Genomic DNA, 20,960 nt, shown 5'->3' on the forward strand with positions numbered 1-20,960 from the left:
CTACCGCCCGGCCCCAGATCTTACTTATTTTAAAATAAATTTCATTACATAAATATTACAATCCATTTTCATTATAAAAAAATTGAACCAGAACCAGGGCCAGAGTGGTTGTACCATGAATAGAGGTTTGTTTTGCTCATGGCTGACATGGGGTTCAATTCTTGGCATCCCAAATGGTTCCCCAAGCACTTTCAGGAGTGATTTCTGAGTGCAGAACTTCTGTGAATTACTGGGTATGGCCCCAAAATCAAACAGAAAATGAAACAAACAAAAAAAGAATTGATGTACAGAATGTTACACTATAAAAAAATTCATGAAACTTGCACTTGTTTTCCTGACTCTATTCAAGAAGCATCAATTTCATTTACCCACAAATGATTCCTTCCCATATATAATTTCCATAATCCCCTTATAATATACAAATTCCTATGATATATACATAGATGGAAATATGCAATATTACATTATAAGGTGGGATTGAATTACTTGTACATATTACTTTAGTATAAAATTGTAGTTCTTTCTGTCTTTCTTTCTTTTTTTTTTTTTTTTTTTTTTTGGTTTTTGGGCCACACCCAGTAACGCTCAGGGGTTACTCCTGGCTATTTGCTCAGAAGTTGCTCCTGGCTTGGGGGACCATATGGGACACCGGGGGATCAAACCGTGGTCCATCTAAGGCTAGCGCAGGCAAGGCAGGCACCTTACCTTTAGCGCCACCGCCCGGCCCCTCTTTTTTTTTTTTTTTTTTTTTTTTAGTTTTTGGCTCACACCCGGTAGCGCTCAGGGGTTACTCCTGGCTCTATGTTCAGAAATCACCCCTCGCAGGCACGGGGGACCATATAGGATACCGGGATTTGAACCACCGTCCTTCTGCATGGAAGGCAAATGCCTTATCTCCATTCCATCTCAGCAGCCCCAACTTTATGTCTTATTGTGAAATATTTAAAATAGATAATTTATTATAATTTGATTATTATAAATTAAATATTTTTATAATCATTATATAATATTTACAATTCAATATAATAATTCATTCAAAAATTCAACATATAATTTATTAAAACTTTTAAATTAATTAAATTTAATAACAATATAATTATTATTCATTTAAATAATAATGAATAATTATTTTCTTATAATGATTCATTTAAACATTTCCTGATAAATAGTCAGTTTATGAGGGACAGATCTCACATCATCAGAGTTATGGAGAAGCTTCTACCCAGAGAGAGATGAGATCAAGAGTTTAATAGTCACATGCATTAACAACCTCAGGAAGAGAACGGCCCTCACAGAAATCAGAGCTACAGTTTGACATTACTCAGGGCCAACAGTGAACAAATAGTGAGTGTGGAAGGTAACTTAGCAGAGAATCTCCAATTTTTGAGAATACCAGATTTATAAACATGCACATTATTTTTTTTTTGAGAGGAAATTACAAAAAGTCATTTGGTCATAACAAACCCAGGAAACTTCAGTGATACTCAGCAGTCAGGCTCTGATGTTTCATCTCTCATAGAGAGCCTCAGGCATGTGCCTCAGAGTTCCCAGTAGACATTGTAAATTTTCAGATGTTTAAACATAATCCTCAACTTTCTTCCCAAGACATTGTGGGGTTGCATTCTGGGAAGTTGCACTTTTGACAAGCTTCTGGGGCAAATGATCATGTTTGTAAACTATTGTCTTAAGTTGAAAGAAGATGGTGCATCTTGCTCCAGTGTGATGAGCATCTAGATGAGCATCTTAGCATCTAGAACCGTGACTATACACCTCTCTTCAGATTGAGCTGGAGTAATTTTTGAGATCTCCTTCCTCCCCTTATTCAAGTACTTTCATTCTCCCAGTGTTGTCTATAAAGTGTCCTTGTATGGGGACCAAGTCTATCTCCTGAGGCAGTTTTTCTGATCTATAATATGTTGATTTTATAGTTCATCTCCCAGGTATTACTGCATTTCACTTTGAATTCACTTCAATTCACTTATGGAGCTCTGGGGTTATTACTTATGCAATCTCATCACTGAAAAACCTAATATGAAATGACATAAAATGACCAGAGTCCTTTCATGGCAGACCATTCTGAGGTTATTCAACATTTCATTTATAAGTTATTAGAAATGTCTATAATAAGGTTCAATCTTCTGAATGTCACTATTTAAATTTCCTCAGATCACATTATCTATTCATCAAGATCTTTATGGTAGAATTGATAAAAAAATTCTTGACAGTAGTTGTTATTAATTGTCAACAAAAGCATTTAGCTCAGCTACTTCTTATGGTGCTTTCCCTGAACATTAGTATCTGACCACCATGAGATGTATCTAGATTTTTAGATCTAGAGCCAATTTAGCTTGGTTTCTGGTTGGGCTTTCTTTGCTAGCAACAACTTTCCCAAAGTTTAATTGCTTCCACTTGGGCATTTTTTAAAACAATAATTTCAAAATAAAAGTATAATTTTCGCTGACCAGAGCATCTGCTGAGGACACTGCTATGACCTTCACTGGGCAAAGCTGCTGCTGTGCTGGCTCCAAAAGGATTGTCCACACGTCATTCCCAGGTCACTGTGTGGTCACCCACAACACAGTGAGTATTAAGTGTGTACTGGGGCACTTCTCTGCCTCTGCATGAAACCTGAGAGTCTCCAAACCAGATTTAGAATGTAGTTTGAAAGCAATTGGCATTCTATGCATCCAGTTTTATTTTGAGCTAAGGGCTGAATTCACCCTTTCATTGAGGAAAGGAGCCTTCCAAGGGCAGGAGTCCCAAGCATGCTCTTTCCATGGAAAGTTTGAGTCATCTAGAAAGTGACCCATGATTTGTGGGCTATGTGTGAAAAGTCTACAGATCTCTCTCCACTGACAGATTGTCTCCTCACTACAGTCAAAGAGCAGTTCTAGAACCAGATTAAAACCAATTATTCTTTTGCACTAGGTAGGTCCCTTGTCCCACTCATTTCTTCTATTTGTTGTATATTTTAGATTATAACTTCAGTCACCAGAATATATAATCAGTGTGAGACAAAGGAACATAATATCCAAATGGCTTTAAAATTGATTTTTCTGGTAAATCTTATGACAAAAAAATCATAGCAAGAAAAGAGGTATTTTTGTATGGGTTGTATTTTCTGTTTAAGGTCACATTTTATTTATTATTTTATTAAATTTTAGATTTTACTATGAGACATGAATTACACATAAATTTTCTCCGGTAAAAAATAAGACAGAAGACATCAAAATAAACCAATCAAAGGCATTGAGTTTGCCACTGAATGGCTAGACATGGGTCGGCTAGTTCCAGTTTCTTTCATTTTAGTCTTGCCTTTTAAAATCCAGTTCATGAATCTATGAGAAACCTGATTGCTACTAATGAGGAGACTGGGCTCACATAATAGTGAATTCTGTTTTTTCTGCAAAACAGAACTCACTCTCTTTATAAAGAATCATATGCTGCTTAAAAAATAGATTTTAATTGTTTCTATGGCTCATTCTGTAAATAATTTCACTTGGTTTAGTTATTAGCTCAATTAATCATGGAAATTCACATTAAGCTCTAACTATAGTAATTGCTTAGCAAGAATTGGGTTTTCCATGAATACTGACTATTCCCTCTATTTCACCCCAACTCATAGGCCTGGCATGGTAGTTGACATGTTCTGAATAAGCAATTGGTTTTTAAATATTGCACAAACTCACTTATTGTAGAAAGATGTTCTTTTTATATGAATCCTCCCTGTATTTTTCTGTATCATTTTTCTGAATAAGCAGCACAGATATACCGCCAAGACAGCTATGACTACGCATTCCTCCCTGTACCAGTTTCCTTGTCCTCAACTTATTTTATGAGAGGTCAAAATCTCTCTCTCTCTCTCTCTCTCTTTCATCTCATTTGAAAAATCCAAATACTCTTTACTACCCCTCATCTGATATGCCCAAATATCTCATACTCTGGGTTCACATGTCTATACTGACTCTTAGTACTTTGAGACTAGTAGATGAGTTATCAGTTTTATTTGGCCAAAATTTTTCTTTTTTTTTCATATACAGTCTCTTAATTAGCCACATGTTTATTGAATATAATGCATTCTATGCAATTCACTATTTCAGAAATATATGTAAAAAATTATTCTCCCAGTCTTATTCCTCAGTCTATGAGTCTCTTCTGTTGAAATAATCAGTAGCAATATTTCCTTAGAAAAACTTTACCTTTTAAATTCAGCCTGTCTTCCATTTAAAATATATAATTCTTCTTGTTAACATTTGATCTTAAATTTCCCAAAAACTTATCCTGGAATTTTTTTTCCTCCTCTCATCTTATTATCCCTTTATTAGCTTAAGTTTATGAGCTACCTGTTCATTATCTTATCTTTTTCTTTTGTAGTTCTCTTACTTTTGTAGGGATCTGAATACAGCACTGAGCATTGGAAGTTACTATAAAACAAGAATAAGTGTGGAAAAAAGAGTTAATAAACAAGTTAGGGAAGGAGTAAGGAAGAGGTTATTCAGAAGCTTTGCTTCCCTTAGAAATAATCACCAGTGACCATGACCATCCTTCCTGCACTCTCCACAATGAATCAGTACTGAACTTGTATTTTTCATGGAAGATGGCAATATATTCTGCCACTACTAAACTTTAAAATTTCCCCCTAACTTAAATGTTAGTGGTAGGATGGAAATAGGACCAGCATGGGAAAGAGTAGAATTCCCATGTCCTTATCTTGCCTGCTGCCCTTAACCACATAAGCACTGTTCTAGGCTTTGGGTGCAAGCAGATAAACTGAATATATTCAGCTTATTAATAATACTTCAATGATGATAGAAACAATGGATCTCACTGATTATAGAGACAAAATGGCAAGTTCAAACCAAGTCACAGCAATGGCAGAGAGCGGCTGTTAGAACAAGCTGAATTTGACATTGAAGTTGTTGGGGTTTATTTTTTTTTATTTATTTTTTTTTTTTTGGTTTTTGGGTCTCACCCGGCAGTTGCTCAGGAGTTACTCCTGGCTCCATGCTCAGAAGTTGCTCTTAGCAAGCACGGAGGACCATATGGGACGCCGGGATTCAAACCGATGACCTTCTGCATGAGAGGCAAATGCCTTACCTCCATGCTATCTCTCCGGCCCCATGGGGGTTTATTTTTAATGTCAGTTTGGTGGCAACTTTTTCTTTGTTGTTCTTTTCTGATTTATATTGCCTTTTCTCAAAGTTCTCTGGCACCAGTAATGTCTCATTAAAATATAGCAATGATCTGGGTGTGACCCAAAAAACAAAATAAAATAAAATATAGCAATGTTGTGGTTTAAGCAATAGTACAATAGGTAGGGTGACTCCCTTATATACAGTTTTGATTCCCAACAGTGCATGAGAACTTCCAGAAATAATCCCTGAGTGCAGAATTACCTGAATATCACTGGATGTGGCTCAAAAAACTAAAACAAAAAATTTAAAAAACAATGTTAATATACCAATGTATGGCCAGTAGCATAAAGATTGAGGCTTTCTAGTTTATTCAAGTCTTGGATCCACTCCTTACAAACTTAGCAACATCTTTTCCTCCTTACTCCACACAGTTCTGTCCATAACAGATATCATGAGAGTTTGAAATATGGAGTTTGGATTTCAAGAATCTTAACTTCCATCTATAAATGGATAGGTGATAGTTTTGACTGAAACCAACTGCATATAACTATAATATAATTTTATTTGGTGTGGTTCACATTGTAACAATACAAACATACAATACAATGGCAGCTGTGATTAGCAGTAAGAGAATTCTATCTCTCGCAATCTCTGGAGTTTATGTTGTGTGTGCGGGTGTGTGTGTGTGCATGCAAGTATAATGAGTGTATGTAATTGGGTGGTTTATATGTGTTTTTAGAAGAAAAAGAGCAAGGCAGGGTGCACCATTGGGGAAGAATATGGAAGAAGGAGAATATGAAATGCAGCACAATTCAATAGTTTGGAATAGCACTTCAGCAAAGCAGGAAAGAAGCTGTGACAAGTAATGAGCATCTAGAACCTAGTGTCTGTCATAACAAACCAGGACATTGAGAGTGAAGAATTTCAGCAAGGAAGAAGCAAATCTGACTCCTAAATAGCCTCAGCTAGATAACACCCTAACCTTCACATGTCTCAGTTCTAAGCTGCGAACTTCAGCTGACTGGAACATCTGTTCCTTTTATAGCTGTTATTTATTCAGAAAAAGGCTGAAGCAGTGCAAGGAAAGAGAGATCCTTTAACTATTATTTCTTTTGAAATCCTTCAAATTTGATATAGAAGTATGTGTTAGATACATTTTCTTCTGGTTGAAAAAAAAGAATAACTGAAGTGTGAATTGTGCTATTCAGTTTTCAACCTGCCTCTGCCATGAGCAGTGCCATGCCTCTGCCATGGATGTCTTCAAATCACTCCACAGTTCACAGAAACAGACAAACGAGCACATCCTTGGTGGATTTCTTTTCTTCCTTCCTCAGGAAGGGAGTCAACAGTTGTGAATATGGACAAGAACCCCTCTTATTTTCTTTAACCCTTTAGGGACAGAGTCAGTATTCTTCTAAGATCTGCCAGCCACAATGGGTGCCAAGTGTTTGGAACATAGAGGCAATTAAAAAGTGTCCTTGATTTTGAGGAACCACAACAGTAAACAGTTGATTTGTTTATTTTCACTTGTTTTAATTGTTTTAATTGTTATTAAATCTTTTAATTGTTATTCAATTGTTAATTTAATTGTTATTAAATCTACAAGAAGGGACTTGCCTATTCTTTATTTTCATAGAACTCTTCCAAAATACACAGTTTATTAATAGAAATACCTGACTAGGAAAAATAAAACAGAACTCCAAATACAACATTATAATTCTCTGGGTACAGTGTATTTATGTAGCTCCTACAACCCACCCTACATTTACAAATACTCACACATTCTCCAAGATTAGTGTGTAAAAGTATATGATCAGCAACATGCGAAAACCCCATGAGCCAACTGCTGATTGATCAATTATATCTTTGAATCTTCCTCCATGATGCTGTATAAGGAATAGTGTCCCTGGAACCTGTCCTGCAGGTTGGCTCTGAGACATTCTATCCAGAGAACAGGTCAAAAATAATGCCATGGATTCTGGGGTTAGGTTATGGTAATTTATATTTTACAGTCTAGCACCCAGTTCCAAAAATATAAATGTTGGTAGGAATGTGGGGAAAGTGGGAGCATAGAATGCTGCAACTGTTCTAAAAGACATGGTTCTCAAAATGTTAAAACTAAAAGCCCATATAGTCCAGCAGTTCTACTACTAGGTTTATTTACCAAAGAATTGGAAGTAGCTACTAAAACATATATTAGTAGTACAATGATATATACATAACAGCCAACAGAAAGAAACCACAAAACTGTCTGTGAACAGAAAAAAATGTTAAACAATGATGTATTTTATACAATGGGATGTAATTTAGCTATCAGAATGAATAGAATGTTGATATATTACTGCAACATGGGTAGACTTTGAAATCATTATGCTTAATAAAAGAAAATTCAGGGCAAATATTGTATGATTCTACTTATGGAATACTTTAATAGATATAAAAAATAGAATAGAATTTATCAAAGGAGGAAGAAATGTAAGCTCAAAATTATAACTATAAAACAAATGTCAGGACTAGTAGATCTAAATTAGATAGAAAGCAGATCTGTCATCTGATTTCTTTTTTTTTGTTGTTTTGTTTTGTTTTGTTTTGTTTTGTTTTGGGGCCACACAAGTGATGCTCAGGGGTTACTCCTGGCTATGTGCTCAGAAGTCGTCGCTCCTGGCTTGGGGGACCATATGGAATACTGGGGAAATTGAACCAAGGTCTGTCCTAGGCTAGAGCGGGCAAGAGAGATGCCTTATGGCTTGTGCCACTGCTCCAGCCCCATCATCTGAATTCTTAAAGAATGTCACTCTGGCATATCAGAAAGAACAATTTTTGTCAAAAAACAAGTTATTTGACAAAGTTTAAAAAATGAATAAACAAATGATTCTGACTCAGGGGAACTTTGATCTACTCAACCTGGAAGGAAATCAAAATTTCAAGCAAGAATTGGTTATTAGGATTTATTTTTCCCTCCATTTTTAGTCTAATATTAATGACCAAAATATTGGTATAGAATTATACAAGTTGCTTTAGTAGATATTAAATATCATTATGGTTTTGGTTTGAATCATCCTAATATTTTATGTGGTACTTTCTTTTCTTTTGATTATTAGTCAGTTATATATCTTCTTTAGATAATTAGTCTATTGCCCAATTTTAAATCAGTTTGTTTTTTCTATTAAAAAAATTGAGGCTTATGGCCAGAGTGATAGTACAGCAAGTAGGGCATTTGTCTCACACGCAGCTGACCTGGGTTGAATTCTGTCATTGCACATGATTCCTCAAGCACCTCCACAAATGTCCCCTGAGTGCAAATTCATGAGTAACCCTTGAGCACTGCAGGGTGTGGTCAACATGAAAAATAAAAAATAGGACTAAATAGCTTTTAGGGTGCCATTATACAGAGGTACTATTATGGGATGATAAAGGTTACTTTGGGCCATTTATCCATATTGGTATGTAAAGATTTCACACTCAGCAAAGCTAGCTAGCAACAGCAGTTCATTGGATTCATGATATGCAAGAAAGATGTATTGAGAGGATTCTTTAGATTCCTTTTGAACTTCTGGTCCTGAGATTGCTACAGAACAATGATATAAAATTTTCAATAATAGTTGATACAGAAACTTAAAAACTAGAAAAGAACATGGAGGATGCATACTTGGCAAATAGGTGGTAATTATAGTTGTGAAATAACTACCATTTTATCAAGTTGCAGAATTTTCAACCTTTCTTTTTTTATATATTTTATTTAAACACCTTGATTACAAAAATGATTGTGTTTGGGTTTCAGTCATGTAAAGAACACCACCCATCACCAGTGCAACATTCCCATCACCAATGTCCCAAATCTCCCTCCTCCCCACCCGACCCCTGCCTGTACTCTAGACAGGCTTTCCATTTCCCTCATACATTCTCATTATTAAGACAGTTCAAAATGTAGTTATTTCTCTAACTAAACTCATCACTCTTTGTGGTAAGCTTCCTGAGGTGAGCTGGAACTTCCAGCTCTTTTCTCTTTTGTGTCTGAAAATTATTATTGCAAGAATGTCTTTTATTTTTCTTAAAACCCATAAATGAGTGAGACCATTCTGCGTTTTTCTCTCTCTCTCTCTGACTTATTTCACTCAGCATAATAGATTCCGTGTACATCCATGTATAGGAAAATTTCATGACTTCATCTCTCCTGACAGCTGCATAATATTCCATTGTGTATATGTACCACAGTTTCTTTAGCCATTCGTCTGTTGAAGGGCATCTTGGTTGTTTCCAGAGTCTTGCTATGGTAAATAGTGCTGCAATGAATATAGGTGTAAGGAAGGGATTTTTGTAATTTATTTTTGTGTTCCTAGGGTATATTCCTAGGAGTGGTATAGCTGGACCGTATGGGAGCTCAATTTCCAGTTTTTGGAGGAATCTCCATATTGCTTTCCATAAAGGTTGAACTAGATGGCATTCCCACCAGCAGCGGATAAGAGTTCCTTTCTCTCCACATCCCCACCAACACTGTTTATTCTCATTCTTTGTGATGTGTGCCATTCTCTATGGTGTGAGGTGGTACATCATAGTTGTTTTGATTTGCATATCCCTGATGATTAGTGATGTGGAGCATTTTTTTTGCCCCACTTCATATTTCTTTCTTGAGAAGGATTTCTTAAAGAAATGTCTTTGCTATGCCCCAAGTCAATAAAATTCAGCCACTTACACTTCTCTCCCTTTTAATTTTGTTTATTTGGGGGAAAATGTTGGTCCATCACCAGCAGTGCTCAGGGATTACTCCTGGTTCTCTGCTCAGGGAGGATCATACCTGGTGGGTTTTTTTTGGGGGGGGGGGGGAGCTTGGGCAATTTTAGGAATTAAATCTGGTTTGGCAGCAAGCAAAGCAAGTGCCCTACCCATGTTTTATCACTCCACCCACTCTCCTTTTTGTTAACTTATCTTTTGCATAATTTGATCATCTTCCTGAACTTGGAAATATAAACAATGCATATTCCAATAGGTATAATGACCCAAGGAACCGGTCAGTCTTATGTCTAATCTATTCTGGTTGTGGAACTTAATTTTCTTTCTGTCAGAAGCTATTGTCAAAATTTTTTCTTTGCTTTTTTATACAGTGCTTATTAGATAATCGCTGATTTTTTCAAGCTGAAGTTCTTTCAAATCAGAACAAGTAGTTTTTAATCAACTTCTATACAACATATTCTAATGTATCAGCATTAATTCATACAAAATGAAAATGAACTGGATTTGTGAATGCATTTCTTGTAAAAAAAAAAGAATGTCTTTCTCTAGGATTTTCTCTGTACCTTTCCAGTACCTTAAATTTAGTAAAGATCACTTTTCCTGTATTATACTGAGACTTTGAACACCCTGCTATAAACCAAATTATATATATATATATATATATATATATATATATATATATATCTATGTGTGTGTGTGTGTGTGTGTGTGTATGTGTGTGTGTATATATAAAACACTCTGTATGTAAGGTGAAACAGTTTTATTTTTAGAGTTGATGATGAGGGGAAGAACAGAGAAAATCTTGGTCTACTGCTTTCCTATCCCAGGAGTGTCTGACATTGATAGATTGATTTTAATTTAAAAAAAATCACATCAATAAAATAAAACACTTATTTTTTGTTTTGCTGTGGTAGAGCCTGAAGGATGGGCGAGCATCTAATTATGCTTGGAACTAACCTTTTAGCCTTGATGGTTCAGTGCTGGGCCCAGTGGAGCTTGGAAATCCACAGTGTTCAAGAACCACAAAAGCCACACCTGTTAGTGCACAGGTGAGCAGTAGGTGCCAGTTATTGAACCTCCTCTTGTCTTGTTCTCTATCATGTAAGTTCTATAACTAGCCCTTTATTCTTTTTAATTTTATTGAGGTCATATTGCTTTACATGATGCAAGGCTTTATGTTTATGTTATGTTTAGGTTTATATTTTATGTCCCTCTGTCACATTCAATTGAATCATCTCCAACTTTCTGTTCAGCTCTTTTGCTAACTTGAATTCTTAGATCAAAGTCTAAGATTTTTTTTGGACATTGTCAATTTTCTTGCAAGAACATCTGGTCTTTATTAACCTTTTGACATATTTGGTTTAAATGATGCGTGCCAGTTCAATCTATGATATCATGAAAGACAAGATTTCATCCTTTTAATAATTAAGTTGTATTTCATTGGGTACAAATAACAACTCATCTGTTCTTGATCATTTGGGTTGTGTCAATATCATAGGGATTTTAAATAGCACTGCAGTGAACATAGGTGTGCATGTATCTTTTTGAATTAGTAGCTTTGGTTTTTTTTTTTTTTTTTTTAGAAAGATAAATGGAAGGCCCCATACCAGAACCTTTCTCCCTAGTCTGGGGAGTGCTGGAAAGCTTGGCAGGCCCCCAGCCGTCCTTGTCTTTTTCCCCTGATCCCAGGCCTTCCCTGGGTGCCAGCCCAGATGGCCAGAGGTGGGTTCAGGTGGACTCTTAGTGGTCCTCAGGTTCCACCCTCCCTCCGTACTCCAGGGGGGAGGTGCATGGGGAGGAGGGTGGGAAGACATCTGGCTTCCGGTTTCCTCTTTGATTCTGGAGACCAGCTCTTGCCAGGTAAAGGGTTTGGGGAAGCCCCATACCAGAGCTTTTCTCCCTAGCCTGAGGAGTGCTGGGAGGCGTGGCAGGCCCCTAGCCATCCTTGTCTTTTCCCCCTGACTCCAGGCCTTCCCTGGGTGCCAGCTCAGATGACCAGAAGTGGGTTCAGGTGGACTCTTAGTGGTCCTCAGGTTACCCCTCCCTCCGTACTCCAGGGGGGAGGTGCATGGGGAGGAGGGCGGGCAGACATCTGGCTTCCGATTTCATCTTTGATTTTGGAGACCAGCTCTTGCCAGGTATAGGGTTTTTCTCCCCTGGACTTCAGTCTTTCCCTGGACACTGGTCTAGGTGGACTTTATAGGGGTCAACAGGCTTTCCCCCTATCTCTCCCTACACTAATGGGAATGCACTCTGGGAGGAGGGCAGGCTGTTCTAGCACTGGTTTATATTGGGACAGTCAGAGAAAATTTTTTCTCTTTTTTTTCATATTGATATTATTGTGTGCATATATTCTATATATCCATAATATCCATCTTGTATTGGGATCTTGATACTGCCCTACAAAGCTCATTTCTAATATTTTACTGCCTCAGTCCCAACACTTACTTCCCCCCATCCTCCCATGTAGGTGCAGCTAATGACATGAAGCTCACCACATAGAATGATAAGTTCAGTTAGAGAAATAACTACACTGAAAACTATCATAACAATGTGAATGAATGAGGGAAAAAGAAAGCCTGTCTCGAGTACAGGTGTGGGTGGGGTGGGGAGTAGGTAGATCTGGGAAACTGGTGGTGGGAATCCTGCACTGGTGAAGGGGGGTGTTCTTTACATGACTGTAATCATACAAGTACAATTATATTTGTAATCACGGTGTTTAAATAAAGATAATTAAAAAAAAGAAAAAAAAACAAAACAAAAAACCAAACTTCTAAAAAATACCACCCCAAACCAAAACAATCCATATATCAATGTCACATCTTCATTCTGGGCCATGGTGAATAAGTTCAGTCCTAGTGGCAGTTTTCATAAATATTATTTCCATTTAAAAAAGAAAAGAAAGATAAATGGAAGTGAAACTGAATCATATGGTACATCTATTTTTAATTCCTTATTAGAAATTTTATACAGTTTTTTTTTTATCAGTATTGAATGGTTTCTTTTATTTCCAAACCTTGCCACACTAGCTATTTATAGTCATTTAGGCATGGATCATTCTCAAAAGTTTAAGCTGATAACTCGTTGTCAGTTTTACTTGTATTTCTCTGATAATGAGTGAATTGAGTATTTTTCATGTGCCAGTGCAAAGGTACCTTTGTGCAAAGGTAAATGCATATTTGAATTCTGAGACCATTAGATTAGAGGCATATGTTATTTATCTGTAAATAGTACAAATCTGAGAGGGGAGATACCTCCTAAACTTTTTTTTTTGTTTGTAGACATTTGGTTTAGTTTCTTCAGTTATTAGCAGCAATATTAATGGTGTGTATATGTGTGTTCTTTCTTCAGGAAACTTGTACCAAACTGTATAATTCTCATTAACTTCCCATAATTATTTTCCTGCTTCTCCTAGAGAATATATCACAAACATTTTTTTTTGTGAAGCAAAACTTTGTAACCCTCTGTTCATATTCCCTTATATCTAAGCATGCCTTATTGGATACTTATTATCCCTACTTGTCTTAATTTCTGAGCACAGAACCAGAAGTAACCTTGGAGTGATGCTAGGTGTGTCCCCAAATCAAAACAACAAGAAAAAAAGCAGTAAATGGAGCTGGGAGGGATTAGAGATAGTGTTTAGGGTGCTTGCCTTGCATGTAGCAAATTCTATATCTGGCACCCAATATTGTCCCAACAACTGTCAGAACTATTCTCCGAGTTCTAGGAGTACTTAAGAGTAACTAGGTGGGGCCGGAGAGATAGCATGAAAGTAAGGCATTTGCCTTGAATGCAGAAGGACAGTGGTTCGAATCCCGGCATCCCATATGGTTCCCCCGAGCCTGCCAGAGCAATTTCTGAACATAGAGCCAGGAGTAACCCCTGAGTGCTGCTGGGTGTGACCCCCTCCCCCCAAAAAAGAGTAACTAGGCGTAAAATATGAGCACTGCCAAGGTGTGGTAAAAAAGAAAGAAAAGCAGGAAGTAACCCAGAGACTCAAAAGACTGGTATCTCTAAAGAAATATAATGGATCAATTTGTATTATTAGTCATAGAATGGAACTTTTTATATATTAAGATAAAATAATGTATATCTTGATAGGTAAATCACTAAAATTTGCTAATATATTTTACAAAGTAATTCCATTGTGAAGTTCTTTTGGTTATAGGAACTTTAACGGAGTTTTGTAGTGTTCCCTAGCAAAATTCATGTTCATCTAAAATAGAAAATTGCAGTCATATTTAGATTTAGTTCTTTGGTGGTATCGTTGCTTATGTCAAACTTACAATGGATTAAGTTGTACATTAAAGCTAATGTTCTAATAATAAGATAATGTAAAGGTAGAGAAGAGCCATACTTGAAGGACTAATAGAAGATAACAGAAGACTTAAGAAATGAATTCATGGGCCTGGAGAGATAGCACAGCGGCGTTTGCCTTGCAAGCAGCCGATCCAGGACCAAAGGTAGTTGGTTCGAATCCCGGTGTCCCATATGGTCCCCCGTGCCTGCCAGGAGCTATTTCTGAGCAGATAGCCAGGAATAACCCCTGATTGCTGCCGGGTGTGGCCCAAAAACAAAAAAAAAAGAAAAGAAAAGAAATGAATTCATATGAAAGTAATGCTAGAGACTGCTAAAAAAAAAAATTAGAAATTAAGAAGATGCAAAGAAATACCTTTCCCTTACATCTGCAGGAGGAGTATGACCTTGTTAACACCTTAACTTTCCTGGCTTCTAGACTCTAAGGAAATGATAATAATTTGTTTGTTTTCTATTTAAGTAGATGTAACTTAGTTATAGTAACCCTAAGAAACTCTACCAGAAAGCCATGCACAAAAGCTTCATTGGAAATGTATGTGTGCAGAGGGACTTTGCCTCTCTGCTGTCAACAAAGTACTTTAGTACTTTAGGACACTTTTGTGTCCTAGATGAGAACTGAGGCCCACTTAGCTATTTCAAGGAATGACCTCTTTCACATCACATTATAATGTCTAAAACAATTATTCACTACACAAGATCCTTGATATATGAAGGGCAAACAAAGTGTGTATACCATTTATGTGGCTAAATCTAGGGCATTGTGTATTGAAATGTTCATCTCTATAGACTAGCTGCTGCTTCTGTTTCTGACCCAAATAAACGTCAGGTACTTCCAAAAAAAATAGTATCAGTGAGATGATCATCTTGAGGACTTTTTTTTTGAGTTTTTGGTTTTTGGGTCACATTCAGTGATGCTCAGGGGTTACTCCTAGCTATGAGCTCAGAAATCACTCCTGACTTGGGGGACCATATGGGACATTGGGTGATAAAACTGTGGTCTTTCCTTGGTCAGCCACATGCAAGGCAAATGCCCTACTGCTGTACCATCACTCTGGCCCCATCTTGAGGATGTTTTAAATAAACTATTTGTGATGATAGTCAGACAAAGAACTAATGTATGAACTGCAGATGATCACTTATGTATGAGAATAATATTTGATCATAAAGGTAAAGTCTTGGATAATTGGCAAATTTGTGCATGCAGAAGACCTGGAGGGGAAAGGACAGGAAGGGGCTAGACAAAGTAGAATGTGAGACAAGGGAATGAATATAAGACTACACACAGACTTTTTTGAGAGATTGCTGGTCTCCTGTGATTCTCAGCGTATAGAATGCAATTATTGACAGAAATTTGGTGTTATTTCCTCAAGCTTTAGCTTTTTCTCCTTTTCTAATTTTTTTCATATTTTCTGATATACACAGATATAAAACCAGCATCAAAGAACATGTTAGAGGTCTTCATTTCCCACAGATTTTTAGATTTCCCTTTTGTCTTGGCTGTGTGGAAGCTATCTCTTTTTAAAAATTAATTCTAAGTTCTGAGTATCCAAGTAACACAAAACATAGATTTTTAAGTCCATACAGCTTTGTATACATGCAGAAATAAGTAAAGAAGTGATAGGAAAATCAGAGATATACATGGGGCTTACATTGAGAAACTGAGAGTATATATCTGGAAAATGTAGCCTGTTAGGTACTATCAGGAAATATATATCACACAGTAGGTTAAACCTTGAAAATTTAAATTATTAAGGATGATAAAAGAATATAATAAAAGAATATAATATATAATCTGTGGTTCCCCAGTACTGAAATACAGTCTCTAAAGGAAGATCATCTTGGAAAAGATTAAAAGTTCATTGGAAGGGCTGAAGAGACAGTACAGCTGGTAAGGTGCTGCCTTGCACAAATCTGACTTGTGTTCCATCCTCAGCATCTTACAGGGTTGTCTGAAACAAGGAATGATTTTTGACTGCAGAGTCAGGAGTAACCCTAGAGCATGACTAGATGTGGTCTCAAAACAAAGCAAAATAAATTTCACTGGAAAAGGTCTGAACAAGTCACTGGATAGAGAGAAGACCTGGGTGCTTTGGGCAGATGATCTTTTTGGGCTGAAGGCAGAGATGAGCAAGGCAAAGATGACTTCAAAGGGTTACCAAGGAACAGCAGTGAGTGCAGGTGGGTTGAAGGGGGAGCAGGACAAAGGCCTTTAGTGGGGCAGTCCTTTGGACTGGAGAAAAGAACGCAGAACAAAAGGGATTACCCAGGGGACACTTGGATACAGAGATACGTTCATGAGGCCTGCTGGAACTCCTCACCCTCAGCAATGCAAACTCTCTGTAGACAAGTCCTCAGCTGGCCAAAACTGTAAGCTTGCAGAATAACCATCTTCAGAGGCAGGGTTCCTACAACCACGACTGACATCTTCCTAGGTAGGAAAGCCCTTTTCCTCTGTAATGGCCCACTAACGCCCTCTATTGAAAGATCTTGACTAGGTGCTCATGTTAAGGTGAGATGCTTCTCCCCTGCCTCCCAAAAAATCTCAGTTTACTGGCAATGAAGTGTTCGTTAAAAAACAAGAGGAACTAAGTTGTTAAGAAAGGGTGTTTGCCTTACACACCTCCGACCCAGGTTCGATTCCCAGCATCCCTTCTGGTTTCCCACAGCCTGTCAGTAGTAATTCTGAGCGAATAAACCCTAAACACAGCTGGGTGTGATTCAAAACAAAGCAAAACCCAAACAAACAAACAAAAAACCCCAAAGGACCTAACAACATCAAAGATAGAACATAGAACAGTGATAGGTATATAGTAGGTTCTCAGTGGTTGGAAGCTGTGATTATGACTTACTTTATGAGACTGAACACACTCATCTTACTTGGGCAGTTAGGCTGTGGTGTTCCTATTCTCCTGTAATTAATTGTCATGTATTACTGAAGTAGACATAAAGTCAAGAGTACATGCCTAAATTATTTCTCTCTATCTCTGTCTCCCTCTGTCACTATCTCTCTGTTTCTATCTCTCCCCAGTGGTGCTGAGGGTTTACTCATGGCTCTGCACTCTTGGCAGGTGTAGGAAGGCATGCCTGATGTTGGGGACCAAATATGGACCAGCTGTATTATCTCTCCTATTCCTCATTGTTAAATTACATATTTATTGTTCTGTTCTCTTTTCATTCAGGTCTTATATAATATATTAATTGCCTTCACAAAGATGCACAAATTTGAAGACATCGAACCTATTGACATTTTGGCTGGATGTGCCCGATTCATTATTGTGGGGGTTGGAGGAGTATTTTTTGGAATAATTTTTGGATTCATTTCTGCTTTCATCACACGTTTCACTCAGAATATCTCTGCAATTGAACCACTCATCGTCTTCATGTTCAGCTATTTGTCTTACTTGGCAGCCGAGACACTCTATCTCTCTGGAATACTGGCGTGAGTACAAAGAACTAATCTGGAAGAAGATAGTAGTGGCCAGGTCTTGCAGACTGGTATCTGGGAAAGGTTTGACTTCTGTCAATAATCCGCCACAGTGTTGGATGATCCTGATTTTTTACCTTTATATACTGATTTATGTCCTTTGCCAAACAAATATTATTTCTCATATTTGTATTTGTTCTCTTCTGTTGATTTCTCTGGGTGAGGAATGCCTATATTAAGGTCACAGTAGACTACCTCAGAAAATGGATGTAGAGAAGTTTGGGGAGAAGTTGATGGCTAAACTCTTATCAGTCAATTATTAGATGAGGGAAACAGGCCTTGAGGAAGTAGACTTCTTGATCTCTGCCTTCTATTATTTTGTTCATCTAGTTTCTAGAATAATGTAGATGATGAGTAGTCTAGAAACCTACCCTTCTTTATTCCTCATGAGAATATATTTCTGAAATTTGTATCTCTGTGTCAGTATGGGAATGATATATTTATTATTTCACGACATGTAGTTTTCCCTAGGATATTATCATCAAATTTAATTACTCGATCAAAAAAATTTAACTTTATTGTATAGTGATATTTACTTTAATTAATTCTAATAGTGAATAATCTAGGCACTCATCAATTTCCAAATTTAACCTAGAAAACAATTGAGATAAAGAAAACTCACTTCTATTCCTTTCTACTGACTTGATAACTGACTCTAATAAAACAGCAACATGCTTGAACAACATTTTATCATAATATTGTAAGAAATGCACTTCCCATTTGGAGATTTGAGGACCTAGCTTAAGGGAAATTACATAGCAATAGTTACTTTATTTTAGACAGAATGAAACTTAATCAGGAGGGAGTGACCAAGCTCTTGCTGGAGAACAGGGTATATCTAATTTGGCTTCACTTTCTGCATGGGTTTGGGTTCTAATTTGTTGCAGACTATGATTCATTTTCACCCTTCCTAGCACACTCAGTTTGTGCAAGTCCCTTAAAGACGGAGAAAATAAGGAAAGTCTGTTGGAAGCCTATAGCTAGAAGATCCATAATTTCTGAGTAAAACAGGATTTGTGGGACCAGAGTGATATTACAGTGGGCACCTACACTCAGTCAACCCAGGTTGATCCTTTTTTTCATATGGTTTCTGAGCAATGCCAGGAGTAATTCCTGGACACAGTTAGGAGTAACCCCTGAGAATTGCCAAGAGTAAACCCCTCAACCTCACCCCCACCAAAACAATCAAAGAGGATTTGTGTTTCTGAGGCATTGGCAATGACTAGGACTTCTCACAAAGAGGAATATTTTGTGACTTCACTGTGAAGTTCTACTCTTTTCACAGTATCACAGCCTGTGCAGTAACCATGAAAAAGTATGTAGAAGAAAATGTATCCCAGACATCTTACACAACCATCAAGTATTTTATGAAGATGCTAAGCAGTGTCAGTGAAACCCTTATCTTCATCTTCATGGGAGTGTCCACTGTCGGGAAGAATCATGAATGGAACTGGGCTTTCATCTGCTTCACGCTCGTCTTCTGTCAGATCTGGAGAGCCATCAGTAAGATACAGTAGAACCCTAAGTATCTTCTTCTTCTAGCTTTGTTCATTTATTTGCTTGCTTGCTTTCTTACCCTTTTCTGTGAAATAAAAACAGAACTACTGAGGAATACTCTTTCATCTTAGAGCTCAGGGAACTCCTAGACCAATCAACAAAAGGCTGGTTGTACCAGTTAGGGCAGTATAGGCACCTTGGAATGGCCAGGAATGTTTTATATTTACTCCTTCAATTAGTTCTTAGTGATTAGTGACTGATAAGATTTTGTACTAAAGCAAGAGTAGAACAAAGGGGTATTTTCTAACTGAAAGAGAACATCTACACATTTTTACATCTACACATTTAAATATAGCTCAGTAAATTTATCTCTTAGTTTTCACTTCTTTGCCAGTTTGTACCCTTTTGCACCTTAAATCAGACATAGATTACAAACTGTAAGTATTTTCACTTCTGTTATAGGAAAAGTGAGATCGCACAAAATGTATTTTGTGTAAGGAAAGTACTGTTAGAAAACATTTCTATAAATAGTACAGATTGTTTTAGTCGAGGGTTGAGTGGCAACGCCATAATATCATGGGTATCTCACTTATAAAATATGCCTTATTTTTTAAATGGGATTCCTCAAATAATTGTTGTTGATTTAACTTGTACATTTGTATTCTAGAGCTAAAAGAATAATAAATATTAAAGTATAATATAACCATTTATTTTGATCAACATAATATTCAAACATAATTTTAACCAATATTTGAAGTTCTTATAAATGATTTTGATCAACATTTTTGTGCTACTTCTTAGAGGAAATTTTAGGAGAAATTGTTGAAAAATTATATTAAAGATATTCCATTTAGATTAAGATGTGCTTTAGAATCTAGGACAGAGTAAAAAGATTGAAGAACTACTAAAATCATATACTATATTACTAGACTCTATAACATACATATTATTTACTAAAATATAAATAAAACTTAATATATGTGCTTTGCAAGTCCCCAGTCAGGAAAATATTAAAGAAAGTATAAAATGGGTTTCTAATCTGTAATATGAATTTCTAATAAAATTCTAATACTGTTGCTAATAACTATTTGACATTGAACACATATTTAATTACCAAGAATCTTTAACTGTAAAATACTGTATGGGCATATTTCTTAGGCCTTTTTCAGTGTTAATACTGTGGAAATCTATATGGGGTAGCAGCAATAATAGAAAACATATAGGAAAGAATGAATATTGTGAACATTTCAATACTCCCTCATCTTTGAGCTCAGAGAACTGCTGGATCAATTACCAAGAGGCTGGTGTTGGCATCTCACTGGAAAAGAGTGAGCCTCAAGCCCAACTCATTGTAACTAATAAAAGTTTATACTTATAGACCATCTTGTTTTATGTTCTTATAGATAGTAATTTTTTAAATTTTATATCCATCTCCTCAGGTTAATGCTATTATTACCTTCATGAAGCATGAGGAATATGAATATATAATAAGATAAAGAACTTAGTCAGCAATTATGCGACTAATCTATGGAGAACTCAGAAAAAGCAAAATAAAATGTTTAAAAATAATTTTAGGGCCGAGTAGTAGCACAGCAGTAGGTTGTTTGCCATGCATGTGGCTGACTCAGGACAGACACGGGTTCAATCCCCAGCATCCTATATGGATTGATTTCTTAGTGCAGAGCCAAAAGTAACCCCTGAGTGCCAGCAGGTGTAACCAAAAAAAAAATCAAATAGTAATAGTAATAATACTAATTTTAATCTATTGTGCCATCACTGTGCATATTAGCAACAGA

The 20,960-nt window shown here is 36.7% G+C and overlaps 1 protein-coding gene across 1 annotated transcript in view; it reads left to right on the forward strand.

Annotated features, from left to right (window-relative positions):
• Positions 1-20,960, forward strand: part of SLC9A4 (solute carrier family 9 member A4) — a 58,295-nt gene that overhangs the window by 9,985 nt on the left and 27,350 nt on the right. Inside the window, exons 3-4 of the mRNA XM_049784915.1 lie at positions 17,363-17,622; positions 18,953-19,170. Coding sequence (XP_049640872.1) covers positions 17,363-17,622; positions 18,953-19,170 — 478 coding nt within the window. The remainder of the gene's footprint in view (positions 1-17,362; positions 17,623-18,952; positions 19,171-20,960) is intronic.

Source organism: Suncus etruscus, chromosome 12, assembly GCF_024139225.1.
Source record: "Suncus etruscus isolate mSunEtr1 chromosome 12, mSunEtr1.pri.cur, whole genome shotgun sequence".
NCBI classification, from domain to species: domain Eukaryota; kingdom Metazoa; phylum Chordata; class Mammalia; order Eulipotyphla; family Soricidae; genus Suncus; species Suncus etruscus.